The sequence below is a fragment of the Xylocopa sonorina genome, chromosome 5 (assembly GCF_050948175.1).
Source record: "Xylocopa sonorina isolate GNS202 chromosome 5, iyXylSono1_principal, whole genome shotgun sequence".
NCBI classification, from domain to species: domain Eukaryota; kingdom Metazoa; phylum Arthropoda; class Insecta; order Hymenoptera; family Apidae; genus Xylocopa; species Xylocopa sonorina.
In genome coordinates, this window is record NC_135197.1 from 13,675,365 (window position 1) to 13,694,878 (window position 19,514).

General features: G+C 52.1%; 2 protein-coding genes across 4 annotated transcripts in view; both read left to right on the top strand.

The window, feature by feature from the left end:
- Positions 1–19,514, top strand: part of Rpl18a (ribosomal protein L18A) — a 110,362-nt gene that overhangs the window by 6,973 nt on the left and 83,875 nt on the right. The window lies entirely within an intron of this gene.
- Lrch (Leucine-rich-repeats and calponin homology domain protein) lies at positions 319–17,936 on the top strand. 3 transcript variants are annotated; one of them, XM_076894747.1, is made up of 13 exons: positions 319–668; positions 10,510–10,654; positions 10,758–10,990; positions 11,071–11,207; positions 11,293–11,508; positions 11,799–11,960; positions 12,308–12,429; positions 12,540–12,689; positions 12,772–13,172; positions 13,238–13,389; positions 13,461–13,598; positions 13,675–13,752; positions 17,749–17,936. In XM_076894747.1, the coding sequence occupies exons 1-13, from the start codon at positions 482–484 to the stop codon at positions 17,899–17,901; spliced, it is 2,274 nt and encodes a 757-aa protein (XP_076750862.1). In that variant the 5' UTR covers positions 319–481; the 3' UTR covers positions 17,902–17,936. The 3 variants fall into 3 exon arrangements, with proteins under 3 accessions (XP_076750862.1, XP_076750861.1, XP_076750863.1); XM_076894746.1 differs by lacking the exon at positions 17,749–17,936 and adding an exon at positions 14,485–14,799; XM_076894748.1 differs by lacking the exons at positions 11,799–11,960; positions 17,749–17,936 and adding an exon at positions 14,485–14,799.

Below are 19,514 nucleotides of genomic sequence, written 5' to 3' on the forward strand. Positions count from 1 at the left end.
GCGCGTATTAAATTCGAATGTAAGTGATCACGCGTACCAAAAAGTTTTTGAAACTTTTGAAAACTCAGTTATAGCAATAAAGAAACCAGGACGAAGTGTTGTGTTTGGTCCTTTCGCTACTACCTGCTCTACGAAACTCCCGATACTCCTATCAATTTTCTGTCGATCGAAACGCTCGAAGAACGTCAGCTGAAGGTTTTTTAAAAGCGATCGCGGCCGCGATTCTCGAATATAAAATCGAATAGCGCAATGTGATGTTTTTAAGATGGCGTCTGACCGGAGGGCGCTCTGATCGTATTCACCCATGCGCGCTTTACCAAAGTCGAGATCAGTAGCGCTGGAGCAAGTATCGGGTGTAGTTGGCGGGTGGTGAGTTCTTTTCGGTAACATCTTGCCTCGTCTTCTAAGAGACGGGTGATCGGTACGCCAGGGAGGATATTCGCTGTCGTGCTTCCGCGTGTACGTGTCCGAAAAATGTAATATGGCGATGGTCGCGTCGAACATGAGCGGCCACATACAGAAGCAGCTCACTAGAAGTCTCGAGCGAATTCTGGAGGAAGCGCACTTGAGCGGCGAGCTCAAGCTTAGCGGTCGTAAACTTAAGGATTTCCCGAAGGTCGGGAAAACGGGCTCCAGCAAGTACAATCTTCAGGATACGGTTATTGCCGGTAAGTTTCTCGAGCCCCCGCTATACTAACAAGCTCTCCTTCCTTTTCTCTTTAAACTGACAACTGCACCGGTGTAAGTATAAATAAAAGGCGGCGACACGACGCGCGGATAATCATCGTAGGGAACGTTTCCTAAACAACCTCGAGCGAGGAACACCGCGCCCGGTTATGGAAATGATCTCGAGATAATTCATTTCTACTGCATTTCACTGTTACCTGCGATTCGAAAAAGTGAGCAAAACTTTTCATCGGTAAGCGTACCCCCACACTATCGGAGTTAACCTCGAACATTCGTGTTTATGTCATATTCACGCGCGTATGTGACGCCGAATGCTACCCTACGAACGACGTCTACAGTCTGTTGTTCAAATTCCAGCTGTATATACCTACCTTTCATTCAGCTGCTGCGCCCTGCGCATAATTCTTTGTCCATCGCGCTCGCCTTGCGGAAGACGACGGCTTCGATACCAGAAAATTCCCTTCGTTACCTACTCGGACCAAGAAACGTACGAGGCGGAAGGAAGCACCGTTTCTTAGGAACCCTTGCATGATTCATGGACACAACTACCAACGAGAAACGCTTGGGCGTTATATAATTGAAACGCATCTACACTTCGGGAGTGCAACACCCTACGATCTCGTGCCCGTTACCCACTGTGCTCCGATCGGTAAGAAGAACCCGCTTCCTCCCTCGTTCGCTCGAGAAGACAGCTCGAATACATGGATCGCAAACGGATCGCTACAATGATCGAGGTGTACGAGTATCGCACACGTGGCGAAACGTGGTCCAGGGACGCAAAAAACGACGGCAGTCCTGATCAATCTCGATCAATCCGCATTTCAAGGGCGACAGAATACACGCGTGCACAGGAAAAATGATGGACGAGTAAAGGTTTACGGGACGACGTTATCACGGAGTACCCGTTGTTTCCTGTTACCGCGATAATCGTGTATTCGACAGCCGTTGACACTACCTAGCGGCGCGCGAGGAATTACGTGCGCAGAAGCGTAAGAGCGCTCCAACTTTTGAGATTGTCAATATTCTTGTCAAGTACACGCGCCGCGAAAGCCTCTAACCCTCGCGTCGCGTCGAACAAGCTTCTGCGAACCTGTGTGCCAGGGTTCGATCGATCCTTCGACGCGCCGATTCCGTCCACGACATCGGTTCGAGGATACCGCGTTCAACTCCGATTATTCTTATCGCGGTTGATATTCGGGATGACTAAGTTACGCCGCGGCGGGATATCTTTATCAGCGAGGAATGCACTTCTACCGAAGCGAAGTTATCTCGCGCGCTTGCATCGATCCTACGGTGTCAGTTTGCCGTACACTCCTCGAGGATAATTGCAAACATTTCCAATTACGCTCGAGCCCGCTGCTCGTGAATCAACGATGATTAAGACTGCGGAACTCGCGCGGTACGCGACGAGGAAGCGGACCCGTACGGGACGTCGATCACGATCGATCGTCGTTCCTCTTTCGACGGCGTACCTCCTCGTCGACCCAGATTTCTTATTACTTCGCTGCGGTGCTCGACGCTGTTGTGTATTCGTTAAGGGATTTCCTTCGATCGAGCGAAACGTGGATTCTTGGAACGGATAGGCGCTACCGCCGCGAGCGAACCAAGCCTGATGCCATCGACTCGCGTTTTTAATCAAGGCTCTGTCGTAATTATTCCGTCGCTGCAAAGGAACGAATGGTTATCGGTTTTCGATGGGAACGAAGCAATTTCGGCCAAAGGTGAATGATCAACGAGTCGATGAGACGAAAGTTTTCCGCCCGTGGCGATATCCCTGGGATATTATCGAGCCGATTATCGAGCGGCCCGTGTCTTGCGACGCAGCGGACGACGAAACGAGAAAAGGGGGTCGTAACTTCGTTAAGGAACCCCCTTTCTATCGAATCTGTAGAGCGTGAATGGAGTACCGCGTGGGCGATACTGGCTATCGAAAAAAATATCGACGACGACGCGTAATTACCAGCGACTCCTGTATTCTAGAGTTTCTCAACCGCGCGCTGGCAGCCCGTGTGCTCTCTCCGTTCACCGGAGAAACTCGTGGGTTCGATATGCCGGCGCTATCCGAGAGAAAAACCCGGTCCATTGTCCGGTGGAGGAGGTGGTACGCGAACGAGCAAGAGCAAAAGCAAACGCGACGCGCGACACGTCGCGACCAAGGAGACAGGAGCAAAAGGAAACGTCGAGGCTGGATGCGAGAAGAACGGAGAGGCATAGAGAAACCGAGCGAGCCGATTACTACGCGGAACAAATTGTTTCCTCGTTGTACGCTCGATTCAACGGCGATCGTTGGTAACTTTTCAGGGAGACGGCGAGAGAGCGAGTAAACAGAGTACGTAGGGAGAGCAACGGTACGCCCTGGCTACGGAAAAAGCTTCTTATCGATTATGTCACGGTGTACTGCGCGCTTTCTTCGAGGAAGAGGAACAGCGGGAGGGAGGAGAGAGCGAGGGAGAGATAGAAAAAGGGCGAGATCCTTTTTTTCATCCAGCTAACCCTCGCCTCTGTTCGGCATTCCAATGCGTTAACTCAACTGTACACTCCCCGAGTCGACTGGTTTGCGCGTATACTTTCGAAATAGTAATGATGCCTGCGGCTCCTCGGGTCGCGCTCGCGCCCGTTTCGTCCCCGTCAATTTCACAACCGAAATCCGAAATTGTTCCTCGCGTTTAATTATACTTGGTATCGGTAGATTGAGCAATTCGTGGCGCCGCGTCCCGAGGAGCAGGTGCGTCGCCAGTCGATTCGCGCACGCTGGACGTTGCTCGTCGTCTCTCCGGTTCGCGGCCGAGTTCGCGACAGGTGTCTCTCCCCGAGAACCGGTCGAGAGCGGAGCAATCGAAAGCGTTTTCTTCTCAAATCGCTCGAGGCTGACTCGATCTCGGAGACCGCGTCGATCGCGACGACTGTGGCGAGCCGAAAGGGCAGATAGATCGATTCGACGGTATCGACGAGCGTTTCTCGTTCTCTGTACAGTTGATCTCGACGAGGAATGGACAGATCAGAGAGATGGAGAGAGAGAGAGAGCAAAGAAACAGCGAGGGGAGTACAGCCACTATGGTTATGGGAGAGTCCCACGTTATGGGCCGGTCCGAGCTAAAGATAGAGGAACGTGTGTGTACACCGCAGCTGCAGAGACAGGGGTGCCAACAGGTCGATACTCCATAATCTTGTCTCTTCGCGAAAGCAGCACTCATCGGAGGTAGAGTCCCTCGAGTGTTCGTCACCACCCCATCTAAGGGGTTGCCTCGCTTCAAGCACCCACCGATCGCCAACCAACGACCATTTCGCGGGCAAACCACTCTTTACTTTTCCTTCGAACGATCTCTATCGCGTTTGCAGATTGTATCGCGCGCTCTTTCGAGAGCACGGTCCGCGTCCAGTTTCCAGTTCGTTTTCCCGATTTTCCCGAGCAGTTCACTTTTCAGCGGATCGTACCAGAACGGGAACGGTTTAACCCAACTAATCGACGCCTGCCACGCAATTTAGCTTTTACGACGGCTGGTTTGAAAGAAGACACATTAATTACACGGTACCTCGGGAGCCAGGTCGCTAATTAGCGTCGACGAACGTGACTCGCGGTGGGTGGTCGGGAAGAAAGTATTCGCGCGTAAAAAGCGAGGTGGTTTCTTTGAAAAATTTCCGTTTCCAGCGGTACTTTGGTAACGCGTGCCGGGTTACGGTATATCCACGGTACGCGTATCTCCCTCCACTCTTATTCGCCAGGCAACGCGGTGGTTTCGTTGTCGAGTTATAATTAGTAGTATCGCACGCGAGACCGGTCCTCGGGAGGAGATCCTAGCGGACTCGCGAACTCCGCGCTTCTGCGCTTTTTAATCGTCGACGGTGCGTCCTTCGAGGCAGGATGTTCGAAATTCGAGAGCGATTTTCACGGCCACGACCTCGCGCAGCCCAGCGGATCGGGTTGCCGGGTACGCGGCTTTCCGTTTCGCGTACCACGAGTTCGCGAACTGGGTCAACCCTGTAGCGGAGGCAGAGGTTCGGCGGTGATTCGCGCGAAAAACCGCGCGTCGACGAGTGCTTGGCAAACTTTCGCGGTACTTTGACGGTAAGCGATATTAGAAAATCTCAGCTACCTTCGCGTCTAGTACCGCGTTAACCGATGTACTCTCGGTACCGGTTCTCGAGGCGAGAGATTTACTTGGCGCGGACGGTCGTCTCGAGTGTTGTTCGTCGATGAATTCTAACCGCATTGCGGATACGAAACGCACGTTCGTTTTTCCTTGGCGCTTGTGCCACGGAAAACTTTTGCACGAAACCGGGGCTCCGTACGGAGGAAGTATGCACGTTTCGGAGGCACGTCGATGCGTATCGACTGTCGAGACAGGTAGAAGAAAGGGGCGACTACTAATTATCGTTCTCGGTAATCTCGTTTGTCAGTCCGTCCACGCGTTTTACGTGGCACGGGTTGAAACGAAGCGCTGCAAGAAATACTGTTACCGTATCGCTCGAGGCTAAACGTTCTAGGTGGCTAATGAATGTTGTAATCGAGTTATTCTTGGGTCGTCGCACGATACGAGACGATCCATCAGGCGTCGCCTAGGTTAACGTCGAATCGCTTCGCGAGTCGCGACGTTCCCTTTTAAACGCGTACGATGATGCGATCGCACGCGCAGCAGTAAACGGTGGTCATGGTTAAGACCGCGTCCACTCGTCTCTGATTTTAATGAAAACGACACGGTTCGCTGGAAATTTTTCTTCCGCGGCATTACTTCCATTCGCGACGACTGTCCTAGATTCCGAGGCGCTCCTTTGTCTCGCGTGTCGCGTCCGTTCTACGCGAAAACGAACAGATCGTCGGGCGATTCGAACTCTCGCGGGGAGAGCGTTTTCGCGAGAAACACCGGGACACTTCATACCCGGCGTCGGCGACTAGACGAGTGGAATTTTTTATTCTCCACGCTTTGTTCGCGAAACGGTTCTCCGCCGTTGTACCAACGAACGGAGATCTCGCTCGCGCGGCTTTGTCTGCATATCAGCCAGCTTTTCCGCGGACAAGCACAACCGACCGTCCTTCTCCTCTCTTTATCGTACGTCCTCCTACCGTTCAACGATCAGCACGCGCTTTTATACGTGTCGCGCGGCCCCGAACACCCCGGCGCAACCCTAATCCATCTCTGCTCCTTTTTCGAAATCTCTCCTAGCAGGTTTAATCGCCGCCAACAGCGACGTGGCCAACCACGTTTCCCTGCCTCCTTTTAATCTCTTTCATTTCGCTAATGCACCAGGTTTTTTCACCGTTCTCGCACGGACAGGATGGTACCCCGCGTCGCTCGCCTCGAATTGAATCGTTCCAAAGATCAAAGTCGCCCTCTCCTCCATCCTTTCACGTAGCCGCGCTCTTTAATCGTTCAACCGGTCAATTACGAATTATTGCCAACGGATCCCAGCTAGTCCAGCTTAATTTCCATCCGAAAGGAATAAGAACGGGCAATTAAGGATTCCTCGACTGGCGTTAAGTCGTTTCGTTTCTTAACGAGCGAGTCGTTAAAAGGCATTCAACGGTAAACTGCGTGACGTTTCAACGATTACAGCGTCCTTCCATAAACAGACTCGTAACCCAGCCGATCGAGAGGCCGTTGGACGAGCCGATAGATCCCCGCACTCGGGTACCACGTGGCAAAGTACCCAAATACTCGTACCTTCCTACGATTACGCGGAAAACGACGCGCGGAGGGCGTCTTCGTAATCGCGAGCGAGGATAATTAGTAGGCCGTGACGCGATTAAGGCTAACCGAATTTGTATCCACGCGGCTTCGTCCCTGGTTTCAATTGGAAGGCGACTGGGAGGCGGCCGAATAATTCGCGTCTCTCTCTCTCTCTCCTCGATCTCGTTAACCGCGGCTAAATTAGCCGGCTCGTCGCTAACGAGCAGTCCCGAACGCGGACCGTTCGAGCGTAGGTGTGGAGTCGAAGACGAAGGAAAGATCGACGAGGTGGTGTTCCGCGTCGCTCGAAGGGAGTGAACGCGACGGAACCGACGTTCAGAGAGGCGTTGCTTCGCGGTTACGCTGGCACGATCGCGAACAAAGGGAGTTTGCGGAACGATCGGAGCTGGGGGCACTTTCCAGCGAAGCGTCGCGGGTTTTCTCGATCGAGGGATTATTATTTGTCCTTTCTCCGTTCGAACAGCCTCGACGAATCGATAGACGTATCGCGATATCCCGCGATAGAAAAATGCCTCGTGCGAGTTGCCGCGGCTTGTAACGCGATCTTTCGTCGCGCCATCGACCGTGGTCTCGTTACACCCCGTGCGCAACTACATCGACGACGGGTTGGCTCGATTCGCAGACTCGCGGTGACTTTTTTTCCCGCCTCGCGTACACCAGTTTTTGGGTCAAGGATGCCGCGGAGCGAAAACGGCAGCGGCAGAGGGTGGTTGAACGAGAGGTGGAGCGAGAAGGAACCCTCGAGGCGGCTCTTTTCGCGGGCAGCGCGAAAGAAACCGGCTGTTGCCGCTGGTTCCACGATTCCGCGGTAATTGAAGCGCCGTCGTCGCTCTGAGAGGCGCAGGCAGCGAGGCAACCTCTCGTTTTCGACGAGCGAGCTAAGTTTTTGCGCCTTGGTGGGATCGCGCATCGGCGAATCGATTCGGCACGCTTCCGCCACGAATTTCACGCATCGCGAAGCGTTTTCGGTCGGAACGGTACAGGAACTGTCGGCAAATGAAATCAGAAATGTAGAGAGCCAGTGTGATATTGCGTGCGTACGGTCGAACACGCGCAGCGAGCGGCACCAGTCGCACAATGCGACGCACTGTTCGCCACGCGTTGCCTGCCGCCACGCTTGGACGGCAAGGAGTATGGAAACCGGCTGGTCGCGCGATACCACCATCTTTATTTCTACCTTCGACGTCCTACGAATATATCCACGATCGACAATACCAAAACGATCGAAAAACAGCTGAAACCGCCTGCGTTCGCGTTTTATTAAACGCGACACGATCCACTGGCCGGATAACCGCGATTCTTCATGGCAAACCTTCGCGACGAGGATCGTTCGATTCGCCGCCAGAGTCGATCGCGAATGCGAGTCGCGTTCGCACTTGCGTCGACGCCGCCGGAAGTGGTGGCGGTCTTCTACAAAAGCGACGGAGGTACACGCGTCCCTCCACACCCCTCTCCTCGGTACCCTTTTCTCTTCGATAGCTGCACACGGTTCAAGGACGAGACGAGCGTCTTCAATCCGCGCCACGACTCTCGCCACTGGAATTTCCCCCTTTTCCTTTCTGTTCTTGCTATTTTTCTCGTCATCATCCGCGTTCCCTCTGGTAACGATCCACGATCACGAATCTCGAATCGATCGTCCAGCTCGATGACGCGTAATTTTGTATCTGGAGTGGAATTAATAGATGGGTCCTGAGTCCAGGGAACCGTGCGACTCGTTAACGGGAACTTCCGCTAATATCGTTGTCGAGCGTTATTTCGTTCCAGCAGGCACACGCCTCGCCCCGAATGATTTCATTTTCCGGGAGGAAAGCTCGGGAAGAGGGTGCGCGGCGTTCATGGGACACCTTGCGCTCTCCGCACAACGAACCCCCCTGGCACGATATCTGCCACGGGGGCGTTATCGATCGGGCAACCCTCTGTTTCCACGGTTTCACGGCAGCCCTTACGCGAGCTCTTCTAACCCCGTGGAAACCGAGAAGGACAACTTGACGTCGTTATTAACGTCGCTATTTTCTCCCCGTGCTCCCCTTCTCGCGCGCTCCTCCGCTGTTGGTCCACCATCGCTCACCGTCCATCCTGTGCGATTATCCTGGCGGAACGTCGTTCGTCCGAGTCGCGATTACCGAATAGGAAATCACTTTCTCCTCCTCTCTCCTTGGACTGCGTTTGTCTTCGAATTAGCGCGCGAGGCAATTTTTGCGCGTGGTCGTTGACCCGCCGTTTTGCATCGGCTACAGTAGCCGGCGTTTCGTGACGCGACACGCCCAAACTACACGCTGCCACCCGATCTCCGTCCCCAGAAATTTATGCGGAAGGTGAAACGATCGCTGCCTCTTTTCACCCGAGATGGGTGGAACCTTTTCGTGGAAAAATTCATCGATCGACCAACTCGTGAGGGTACTTGGTTTGAAGTTCGAAGGAAAAGATTCGACGGAAAAGAGAGGGAGAGAGGGAACTGGACATTGGAAAAAAGCGAAGTACTTTGCAAAGTAAGTTCTCTTAAACGGGCCGTCGTCCTTCCGTGGCTTGGCGCGCAGATTACCATGGAAATTACTAGGCGGACATTTTTTCCACCGTCACGTCGACGTACGTCTCGAACCCTTTATGACTGCGTGAACCGTCCTTTCCGGCGTTATTGTCTTCTGCGTATGCATAAGCAAGCGAGCGCGCGATAAAAATGCAAAAACGCTTCGATCGCCGAGACTTAACATTCCAACGGTGTTCGCGTTATTAGCGGCCGCAGGAGCGATCCGGGCCTACGGATCGATCGTGTAATTACGATATTTTATCGCGAAAACGCGCGAGCACGTTGACAACGGCGCCACGCCCATCCATTTCCGAATGACAGTCCACTGGCAAAGCTCGTGCCGCGTCACGCGAAACTACGAATCGCGTATACGCGCGTACGTGGTATCGATCCTTCGGCAGACCGGACCTCGACCTTGGTCCTTGGAATTATCTCCCGCGTCCGACCCCATCCTGAAACCCCCTGTACGCGTCACACCGGCGAACCCCTTTCGATTACGATTTTCGGCTACAGTCGCCAACCGGAACTCGCGATAAGCGCTCGCGTGAGCGCACGCAAAGTCCCGCGGGGGTCTGTTTCGGTGGTCGATCCCCCTGTCCAATGTCAGACGCGATCGATTCGACTCTCGAAGGGGATGGGGGGGGGGGGCAGTCTGAAACTGAAATTCGTTAATTTCATTCGAAACGAGTAGATCTCACTCGATTAAACGGACAAAAATAGAAGGGGACTCACTATCTTTACATTCTGGCCGATAGCAACGCCGATCGGCCGACGCCCCTCTGTCGGACGATTGTCCGATCGACCGTGTGCCCCAATCGTTCCGCGCTTTGCTTTCTACCCCGTGGACTCGTTCCCATTACTTACGGGCGTGGGCGTGCACGAGCGAGAACGCGATCGTTCGCCTCCTGTATCGTGCCTCCCCGGGTGGCACGAGTTCCGAACGAGAAAGGCTGCGAAATCTGTATATCCTGTCGAGGATCGATTGGCAATTTCCGTTCGGATCGCGCGTCGATTACCCCGCTCGAAATCGAATTTTCCGAGGAAACGAACATTTCCAGCTCGGTTTCGCGACACGGCTCGAAACGAGGGAATCGTCCTAGTACAAAGAGTTGAAACGCGATGGCCGGCGCGACCGATCGATAGCCCGACGGTTCGAGAGAAAAAAAAGTTGGCGCGATGGAGAACGGCGAATCTGTTCGTCGGGGGTGAAAACCAGCTCCCGAGGAGGAAACGAAAACAGAGCCAGGCGACGACGGTTATTGATCAGAAAGGAAGCTCGAAGCCAGGAACAGCAGCTGAGCCGCCCCCTTATATATCCTTTTCCTACGTTTCGAGGCTGCTGCACGCGCGCACGTGACCGTCGCACCCCATTCATAAGAACCCCCAACGAACACGAAACACCGCGGAGCGGAACAACCGGGCGTAGCACAGCTGTTGCTACGGGAATCCTGACGATGCCTCCCAATTAACCGTCGAGCCCCTTTAAGAAGTACAGTTTTGTAGCGCGAGCTGGCGAACAAGGCGTCGCACGGAGGACGTCGATATCGATTCCCGCACGTACACGTACACACGTACACGCGTCCCCGTATCTCCTCGTTCCTGTTGCAGATCTCTCCAAGAACCGTTTCACCGAGCTACCGGAAGAGGTGACGGAATTTCTGTTCCTCGAGAAGCTACATCTCTACCACAATGCGATAAGAATAATACCGGAAACGGTGGTGACGCTGCACTCCCTCAACTACCTCGATCTTAGGTCGGTATAGAGGCAGGAAGTCGCGTGTTCCGGTCAGCCCCGCGGTGTATATACGAGCTTGGAATTAACCATCGTCTCCCGGCCGGTTTCGTTTTGTTCGCAGTCGCAACCAATTGACGTCTCTACCTCGAGAGATATGCAGGCTACCGCTGCAAACGTTGCTGGTCGCTCACAACAGGTTGGCGTCCCTGCCGGACGAGTTGGGCAGGATGACGGCGTTGGCCGAGCTCGACGCTGGCTGCAACGAGATCACGAGCCTACCACCGCGTATGGGCGATCTCACGCGGCTCAGGTCGTTAGACCTGAGAAGCAACTTGATCGTGCATCTGCCTATAGGTAAGGTATATATAGGTAAAGTTTACCCTGTGCGATTCTCCGCTCCGTCTCGAGCCAATCGAACGATACGCTCTGCGCAGAACTGACGTACCTGAGACTGGTGAAGCTGGATATCAGCGGGAACCGGATATCCGTGCTTCCTAACGAGATGAGGAAAATGAAGAGCCTGGTCGACTTTCGGCTGTCCGATAATCCGTTGACCTCGCCGCCTGCCTCGGTGAGCAGTGCTTACTTACAGTCCTTCCTCCTATCCTTTCTCAATCTCGATGTTTACTCGAGCCCAGCCGGGAATCTGTTCGCAGCTATGCATTCGCGGGCGAACGCACATCTTCAAGTATCTGGAGAGACAGGCGGCGAAACACGAGAGAGCCAGAGGGGGCCGCGCGAGGAGAACGCCTCTGGATGTCAGAGGTCACGCGACCTTGGACACCAGGACTCACAGGCGGCACAACGTCGACAGCGGTTACAGCACCAGCGACGGCGTTGACAAACGATGGTCCCAAGAGATTCACAGCGCGGTTAGTTTCCTCGTCCTTCTTCTCGCCCTCTTCCTCTCTTTTCGCTTCTTCTCGAGCTGGCTCTACGGCAAGCTTTTTGGCTACGAAACTTTGTAGACTCCGCTGCTGTAAATAACTATTTCTATCCTCACTCTCTCTCTCTCTCTCTCTCGTTCTCCCATGCGTGTACTTTGATCGATCTCCGAACATGTAGAAAGAACGCAAATAAACTTTGAAAGAGGCGCGTAAGCACACGCACACGGTCGACGATTTCTCGTAGTACCTCCTGGTGGACACCTTTTTGCGTGCAGGTGCACGACGGTGAGATTCGAGGGTTGTGGCGTCAAGAGTGTTCGCCCCTGTCGATCACGTTGCCGCACGAGGCAAGCGTGAACGGTTCGTGCAGCGGAACGTCGACACCTAGTACCATCTCGCCCGGCGGGCACACGTCTCTCGAGGACGAACTCGGCAAGGTAGGTTTCCAACTCTTCTCTTTCGTCGCGCGGGGTTTCCAGCTTGCCCGAGACCGTTGCCTCTCGGAACGCGTATACGCTGTACACCACCGCGTATGATACAACGTCTATATTTAGCCGGTGAATAGAACTCGGCCGCCCCTTGAAAATGATATCTGTGTTGTCGAACCGCGCTTGGCCGTCGTTCAAGCCTCGTTGAACGACCTTAACCCATTGAAAGAACTCCGACGGCAGCGTCCCCCGCGATTAACGCGGCCGCCATGGATAATCAGCTCTTCGACGAGGAACTCCCTCTCTCTCTCTCTATCTCTGTCTGTCTCTCGTTCTCTACGAATACCTGTTCGTAGGCTATGATGCTGCACGATCAATTAGAGAAGAGAAAACTAGAAAGAAGCACCTCGGAGAATGGCGCGGACGTCAGGAGACCTATGACCTCTGGCCTCTACCACGCATCGATTACGCCACCCGGGTAAGCGACCCGTTAATGAATCGATCGCCACGCGTTACACGTTCGCCTAGCCCGATTCACATCGGTTAATAGACGAGCATCGGTCCCCATTCATCGCGGCTCTTTTACAGCCCCCTCGAATCCGCTCATCTGAGCCAACCATCCTCGGCGTCGACGAACACGCAATCCGTGCAGCCCTTGCAAACCTCGACGGCCATCAACGCTACCTCCTTGATGAACGGGGACGAGAAAAGGCCGCTCAATCACATACAAACCTACAGGTACTTCTTCTGTCTCGCTACGCTCTTTTCAGCCGTAAACCGGTCAGCTGTGCCAAGCCTAAACGACGAAACGAACTTGCAGAGAGTACAAAGAGGCGTTGAGACAACAGAGGGCTAACGAAGGGCCGAGCGTGTACAGGCCACGAGAACAGGTTACACCACCGGGCAACGAATCCCAGAACAACGAGACGGACTTGGCTTGCAACAAGGACGCGGTCGCAATGACCGGCAAGCAGATCTTCAACGAGGAGAACGCGACCAAGAGACCGGTGCAGAAGGTGACGCCGTCGCGCATCAACTATCAGAACACGCCTATCATCAACGGTAGCAACAACGAGTACAACAACAAGAACGCCAAGTACCTCGAGCAACCGTACAAGAAGCCCAACTCACCGATCAAGACATCCTCGAGTATACTATCTTCCAACACCAGCCCAGGCCACACTCCCAGGCTAGTCAAGACCGCTGTCGGCTACGTGGAAGGTAGAACGAACGCGTTTTACGAATTCGCCCGTCGCGCGATTAAACGCGATTGTATGTCTCGCTAGGTAACAAAAGTCCCAGCAGAAACGGCGGGAGCCCAAAATCTCCCCGATCGGTCACGTGGAACACCAACGTGCCGGAAAAGTATTCGTTCACCATGCGAAGAGAGTTCGAGCGCGCCAAGGAGGAGGCCGACTTGATCGAACAGCTTCGAAACGTGAGTGTCGACTTTTGGCGCGGCTGTTTGATCGACGGACAGCTGTAACGTCGACGGTTTATTTCTTTCAGCACATTGAAACTCGACTGAAAATGGCGCTGCCGGAGGACCTCGCCCCGGCGTTAACGGACGGAGTCGTGCTCTGTCATTTGGCGAACCACGTGAGACCCCGCTCGGTCGCCAGTATCCATGTTCCTTCGCCAGCCGTGGTAAGCGTTCCCTCGATCGTCCGATCGACGATCGTTTTCTCATTAGAAAAACTAACGATTCGATTCGAATTCGCAGCCGAAATTGACGATGGCAAGATGCAGGCGTAACGTTGACAATTTCCTTGAGGCGTGTCGGAAAATAGGCGTCGATGAGGTAAGCTAATCGACTCGATATCATCTTATTTAATCGATATCTCTTTTACACACACTGACACAGGCACACATACACGCATATACGTACGCACTCACTCTCATTCTTTTTCTCTCTCACGCTACTACCCTGTGTAACGTACGTTGAAATCGACTGCGATAAAAATCTTCTCTACGTGGGACAAAATCATTTGTTGTTTCCCTGGTTGATTTTTGAAACACACTTTTCTCGTGACCACCGTACTCGACCGGTCTGGGATGGAAAATTCGTGCCGCTTCGTGCGTGAAAGCACAGGCGAAACGTCAGAAGGGAAACTCTAACGCATCGACAGCAACCGGCACGTTTCCGTCCATGAGGTTTCCAACAACTTACTAGTCAGTCCCCGATTTTCGTTGAGTCGCGAGGTACACGATTCGTATATTTTCAAAATTTCTCTCGCACCGAAGGAAGAACGAAGGGGGAGCTTTAGTTTGCATGCGCCTAGACTCGTGTTGTATCCGCTTTCGTGTCGCTCGTCCGATCCTTTCGAGTCCGTCGTGTCGTCGAGATGTCCTCTCAGAACCAGAATTGGCCGCGATTGTTTAATATCCGTTGTCAAACGATACCCAAAGGTCCGACAGTGCTCGGTTTCTCTCGACTGAGGAGGACAGAGTTGTCCTAGCGGAAACGAGAGGAAACGACCGGCGACGTGTTAGAGACGACTGGGACTGAGTAGTATCGTTGTTGGTGTTGCAGGAGGTGTTAATGGACGCGGACGCAATCATGGACGTGGGTTACATGGACGCGTACGGGCTGGAGGCTCTGGCGCGTCTCGTCTCCGCTCTTCTCCTTCTCCGTGACGAAAGAGAGAACTGTACCGAAGAATCGGACCCAGGTTCATCCCGTACGATTCAGGACCGCGTTCTATCCGCGATGCTTTTCGCCACGTTCCTAGCCACCCTCGTGCTCCTCTATTTCTTCCCCATTCCCGATTAAAACGAGCGACCAAGACGAGAACGCCAGAGTGCAAAACGATGGAACGAACCACGCTCGCAAGAGAAATACACGATCGAAGATTACTCTGGGATTACGCTCGATCGATCGAGTCATCGCGCAACTTTTCTTTTCTTTAGTTCGCTCTCTGTTTGCTTCGCCGGGCGAATAAAAATCGGAACGATCGGAACAACGGCATCCACAACTGGTTTATCGTCGGCTTGTACAAGCGTCTCGTTCTGTTGGTTGTCATCGTTTTCTAATTGTTTCGCTACTCGAAACGCACAAACGTTCGTCGAAGAGAAGGGCTGAGGCGGTGCGGTTCGGTTCGGTTCGGTTCGGTGGCCTCCGTAATTGTGGCTCGAGGGAAACGCTTAAAAAGGCTGGCAAGCAAGCATTCGGTAGTAGACCCAAGTATCAGACGGCAGCTTAATATCGTACATTTAGTCCGCTTAATCGTAAGAATCGCTATACACGTAGTACGTAGTAGATTGTAGCTGAGCGCGTATTGAATCGCGCGACGGAGGTGAACGTGGAATCAAAGAGCGTAATCAAAGCCGTTGTACGCTCGCATATCAAACGAAACCGGCTGCGAATAATGAGTACCTTGAACGATTCATCGTTCGTTTCGATCGTCGGACAGGATCTGTCGAGAGAGAATAGTATTTTGCTACGCGAGGAAGGATGGCGACGAGCGGGTGTCCAATACTTGGTCGAGCGGCCGTAAAACGAAGCGAACGAATTTTCAAAACCGGTATTGCGGCATCGCGAGATCGCCAGGAAGGCGGCAAAGTTCAAAGAGAAGAGAAAGAGGAACGAGAATCTTCTCGCGCATACCTCGAACGGTAGTATTTTTTTAACATTCGACCAATATATAAATCGCCTACGGCTCTTTCAGGATTGATGGGTCTGTGATAGGTAGCCTTTCGAGTATCTACTGCAGGATTCGCAACAAGGTGCTAGAAATCTGTTTCAGTTCCAAAGATTTCCCATTTTCGGAATACGGTAGACTCTAATAGAGCAACGACGCACATTCGATCCTGTTTTCGATTGCGTTATTCGCAAGTTGATTCGAATTTTTGTTCGCCACCCCCTCTGTCTCTCTCTCTCTCTCTCTCCCTATCTCCATCTCTATCTCTATCTCTCTGTCGTCGAGAAGATTAGCCTAAGACGAGCCAGGATATTTTCGTATAGACGCGGATCAAACAGAGAAAGAGACACAGCGGAGGTAAAACGCGTAACGTACGCAATGCACGTGGTATCGTTTAGAATATACTCGCGTCTAACTTATTCTACATATAATCGTACGATAAGAACAATTGTATCGCCTACGTTTAAGGACGTTTCGGGTCGGTCACGCGGCATCGCGGGAGATGTGTACACGCTTCCAGGATCGCGCGCGCGCGAGCGTCTCGCAGTAGATTAGTGCCAAACGGGTCAGAAGCGTCGAGAGACCCTCAAATCCCGAATCGATCGGGAACGACCCCGTGGAATTTTTCTCACGGGTGACCAATGGCTTTCTATTACGGTCTAAAACGAGAACCAACCACGAACCTCTTTTTTAAACGACTGACGTCGGTCCTTTTTACACGGGAACTTGCCAACGCGTCGAAAAAGACTCTCATCTTCCACGATTCCGCGTCGCTTCACATTTCGTTTCGTCATTTCCAGCGACAGAACGTTCATCCAGTTTTCTAGTCTTTGGTATTACGATTAAATTATCGGTTAAGTTTAATCCTCGGTTCTAGTCAGTTCGACTTGCTTTTCTTTTTTTTTTTTGTTACGTACGGCCCGATTACTTATGTTTAAAACGCGTTGTTCGTCGCTTAACCCGTTTCTGTTCCTCCTGTACTCTTCCACTTTTCTTCCGAAGATCATTCGTCGTCGTCGTCGTCGTCGTCGTCGTTTTCGTTGGTCGTAGGAGGAACTCCGCGACGGCGATCGATCGCATCAGTATTATTTCTCTATTTACGGTCAGACGAGATGTACGTAATCGCATCGAATTAAACGGAACCTTAAGACTGGTTATTTCGCTTTAGTTTATCGTCACTTTCGTATACAGCGCACACTCTGTACTTTGTCGCGGCGCTTTCATACCTTTCCCTTCGCTTATTACCGTTACTCTTAAGTTGTCGCTTCCACGGGAAGCCGCGCTCTTTTGTCCGCCAACTGGCAAGGGAAAAGGGACGCGAGATCATTCCGTTGCAATTAGCTCGTATGACTGTGTAATTTTTGTAAGGAACAGAGAGAAAGAGAAAGAGTGCGTATATGTACACAAACAAATATATTATATATAGATAGATTATATACGAAATATATTATTATATTATATTATATTATATTATATCATACCGTAACGTATGAAGAGCACAGATATATGGTACGTTGAAGCTACATTTCTCTTTGGTCGTTTATCGTTTCCCAAATTGTACGTAAGCCAATTCGCTCTGTGAACTCGGTGCTTCGTTTTATCGCTCTTGTTGATTTCGAGCTTTTACGCTTTCTCGCGGGATCGTAGAAAAAAAAAAGAAAAGAAAGAAAAGGGGAAGGCTCCGCTATAATTTAATTCATGTTCCTTCGAACGATCGTGTCCGTCGACCGTCGACGAATCGAGCCGCGTACTTGAGATATACACAGGACGGCGTACACGATCGTTCTCACTCACTCTCTCTCTCTCTCTCTCTTTCTCTTTACCTTTCCACTTTTATACCGAATCGGCGTCAAGTACGCGATGCGAGGACGATTGGGACAAATTCTCTGAACCCCTTACTTAAACTACTTACGAGCGACAGTGCTACAACCACTACCATACTCGATTTCACTCTCGAGAGAGAACGTACACTCTGTAACACTCTTTGTACGACTACCATCGTAACGATTGTAACACTATTTCTATCGATAATAAAATATTCTTTTCGGTAAAACTGCTCAGACACGAACGATGGTCACCCTCTGCCATTCCACAATTGAACGACGAACATTTATGATTTAATGGATGACGATTGGGTGGTTGCTTCTATTTTTCAGAACCTCGTATGCTGCGCCAGCGACGTGCTCGAAGGAGGCCGCGGTGTGGTCCGCGTCGCTGTCACCGTCTCGGAACTCCTCAGGTTCCATCAGTCGCGTTCTCCACTGCAGACCACGACCTCGTCGAACCTGGCGAACCACGTGCCCGCTTAGCGCCAGACAATATAATTCCAGATCGCGCGGCAACACCTTTCACCCGGTTCTCGACGACGGGAATCACGGACCCGACGACGGGCAGCGTCTCGTCGCGTTCGCACCCGCGTGCAGAGGAATCGCGCCTGCCCTCCTACCCCCTTCTTCGAATCAAAACACCGACGCTGCTTCTCAAAACGATAGACTGCGATCGATCGGACGCGGCACTCGATGATTAGCTGTACGAAACTTTTATATCGGAACGACAAAACGTATCTTTGTACGAGAGGAGATGAGAAGAGGCGGAGACGAAATAGTCGAGACTATTTAGGATAAAACCGTAGCCGAGTTCTGCGCAAGGAACGTTCGCTGCGACGCGAGGAATTCGACAGATCGTAGAGAGAGAGAGGGAGCGGTTAGTAAATATCGGAGACAGTTTTTCGAGGCAATGAAAAAAGTTCCCAGTCGGGTATTTTCAGTCGATCAGAAGCGTTGCTTTTACTATTGCGTTAGTATAAGGCGTTATCCAGATCGCAAGAAAATAGTCAGAGGCGTTCAGAACTTTTTTCGTTGTTCCGCACCGTTCAGCTTGAAACCCAACGGGACGTCTCCCATATCTACTAACAGCCCGTGTACCCGTGCTTTCTGATAGCTGATAAATAACGAGGCATTTCGATATCGTTACGCGGGCAGCGATCATCCCAAGGCATCCAAGACGATGGAAGCGTCGAGCGTTTCATTTCTTTTTCCCGCGTGTTACTTTGAACGACTTTTCTTTACCTTTTGTCGACGCAAGCGCGCGTGTACAGCCTGCGACAGGTAAGGTAGGCTTCTGCGCGACTGAACGGTAAGTTGTAGCCGTGGAAGATGGTACCTTAACCAATGAGTCGATGGTTTCCTTCCCGCCAGCGCCGTCGATACGTTAGGTATTAACCGTGCGTGAATTTTAAGTCCCGTCGTTAAGTTTCGTCGATCGAGTGCGACTCCGAGAAGAACAGCCGATTTCAGGCTTCGACGCGTGTTCGATATCGAGCTGTCTGCGTGGCAAGAGTAACGATCCCGAGTATTCCGGCGCAAGATTTGATAATTACTCCCGGAACGATAACCCCGTTAGGTGCTAAGGCGTGTAATATCGTTAGCTGTAATTTCGCTGTATCGTCGCAAGGTTCGTTTCAATGTTCACTTTTCGTTTAAGCGTGGATCGCGTAGCAAGTAGAACGCGATGGATGGATCTCATGTATCGTGATCGAACGGACGAGGAGCGGGTGTCCCGGCGTTCAGGAACAGACCGGGAGCGAGTCGACGGGGCACCGATCGTCCACCATTCTACCGTGTATTCGTATTTATTGTGCCAAAGATATATTGTACGTTAATTTTCTCCTCTCTACTTTTTCACCGGGGACGAATCACCTTGGAACAGTCTCGAAGAAGGCGTTCGCCTCGAAGCGAGATACGCGTTCGATTCGTCCTCGAACTAGCAATGTATCGCGAGAGCTTTCAGTTTATTCTTCTTCTTCTTCTTTTTTTTTATTACTTCTTTCCACGTTTCTCTTCGCGTCCTGTCCGCGTAATTTTCACTTTAGTTGGTTCGAACAGCACTACTCTAGGTATACGAAATCGTCTCGAGCGACTCG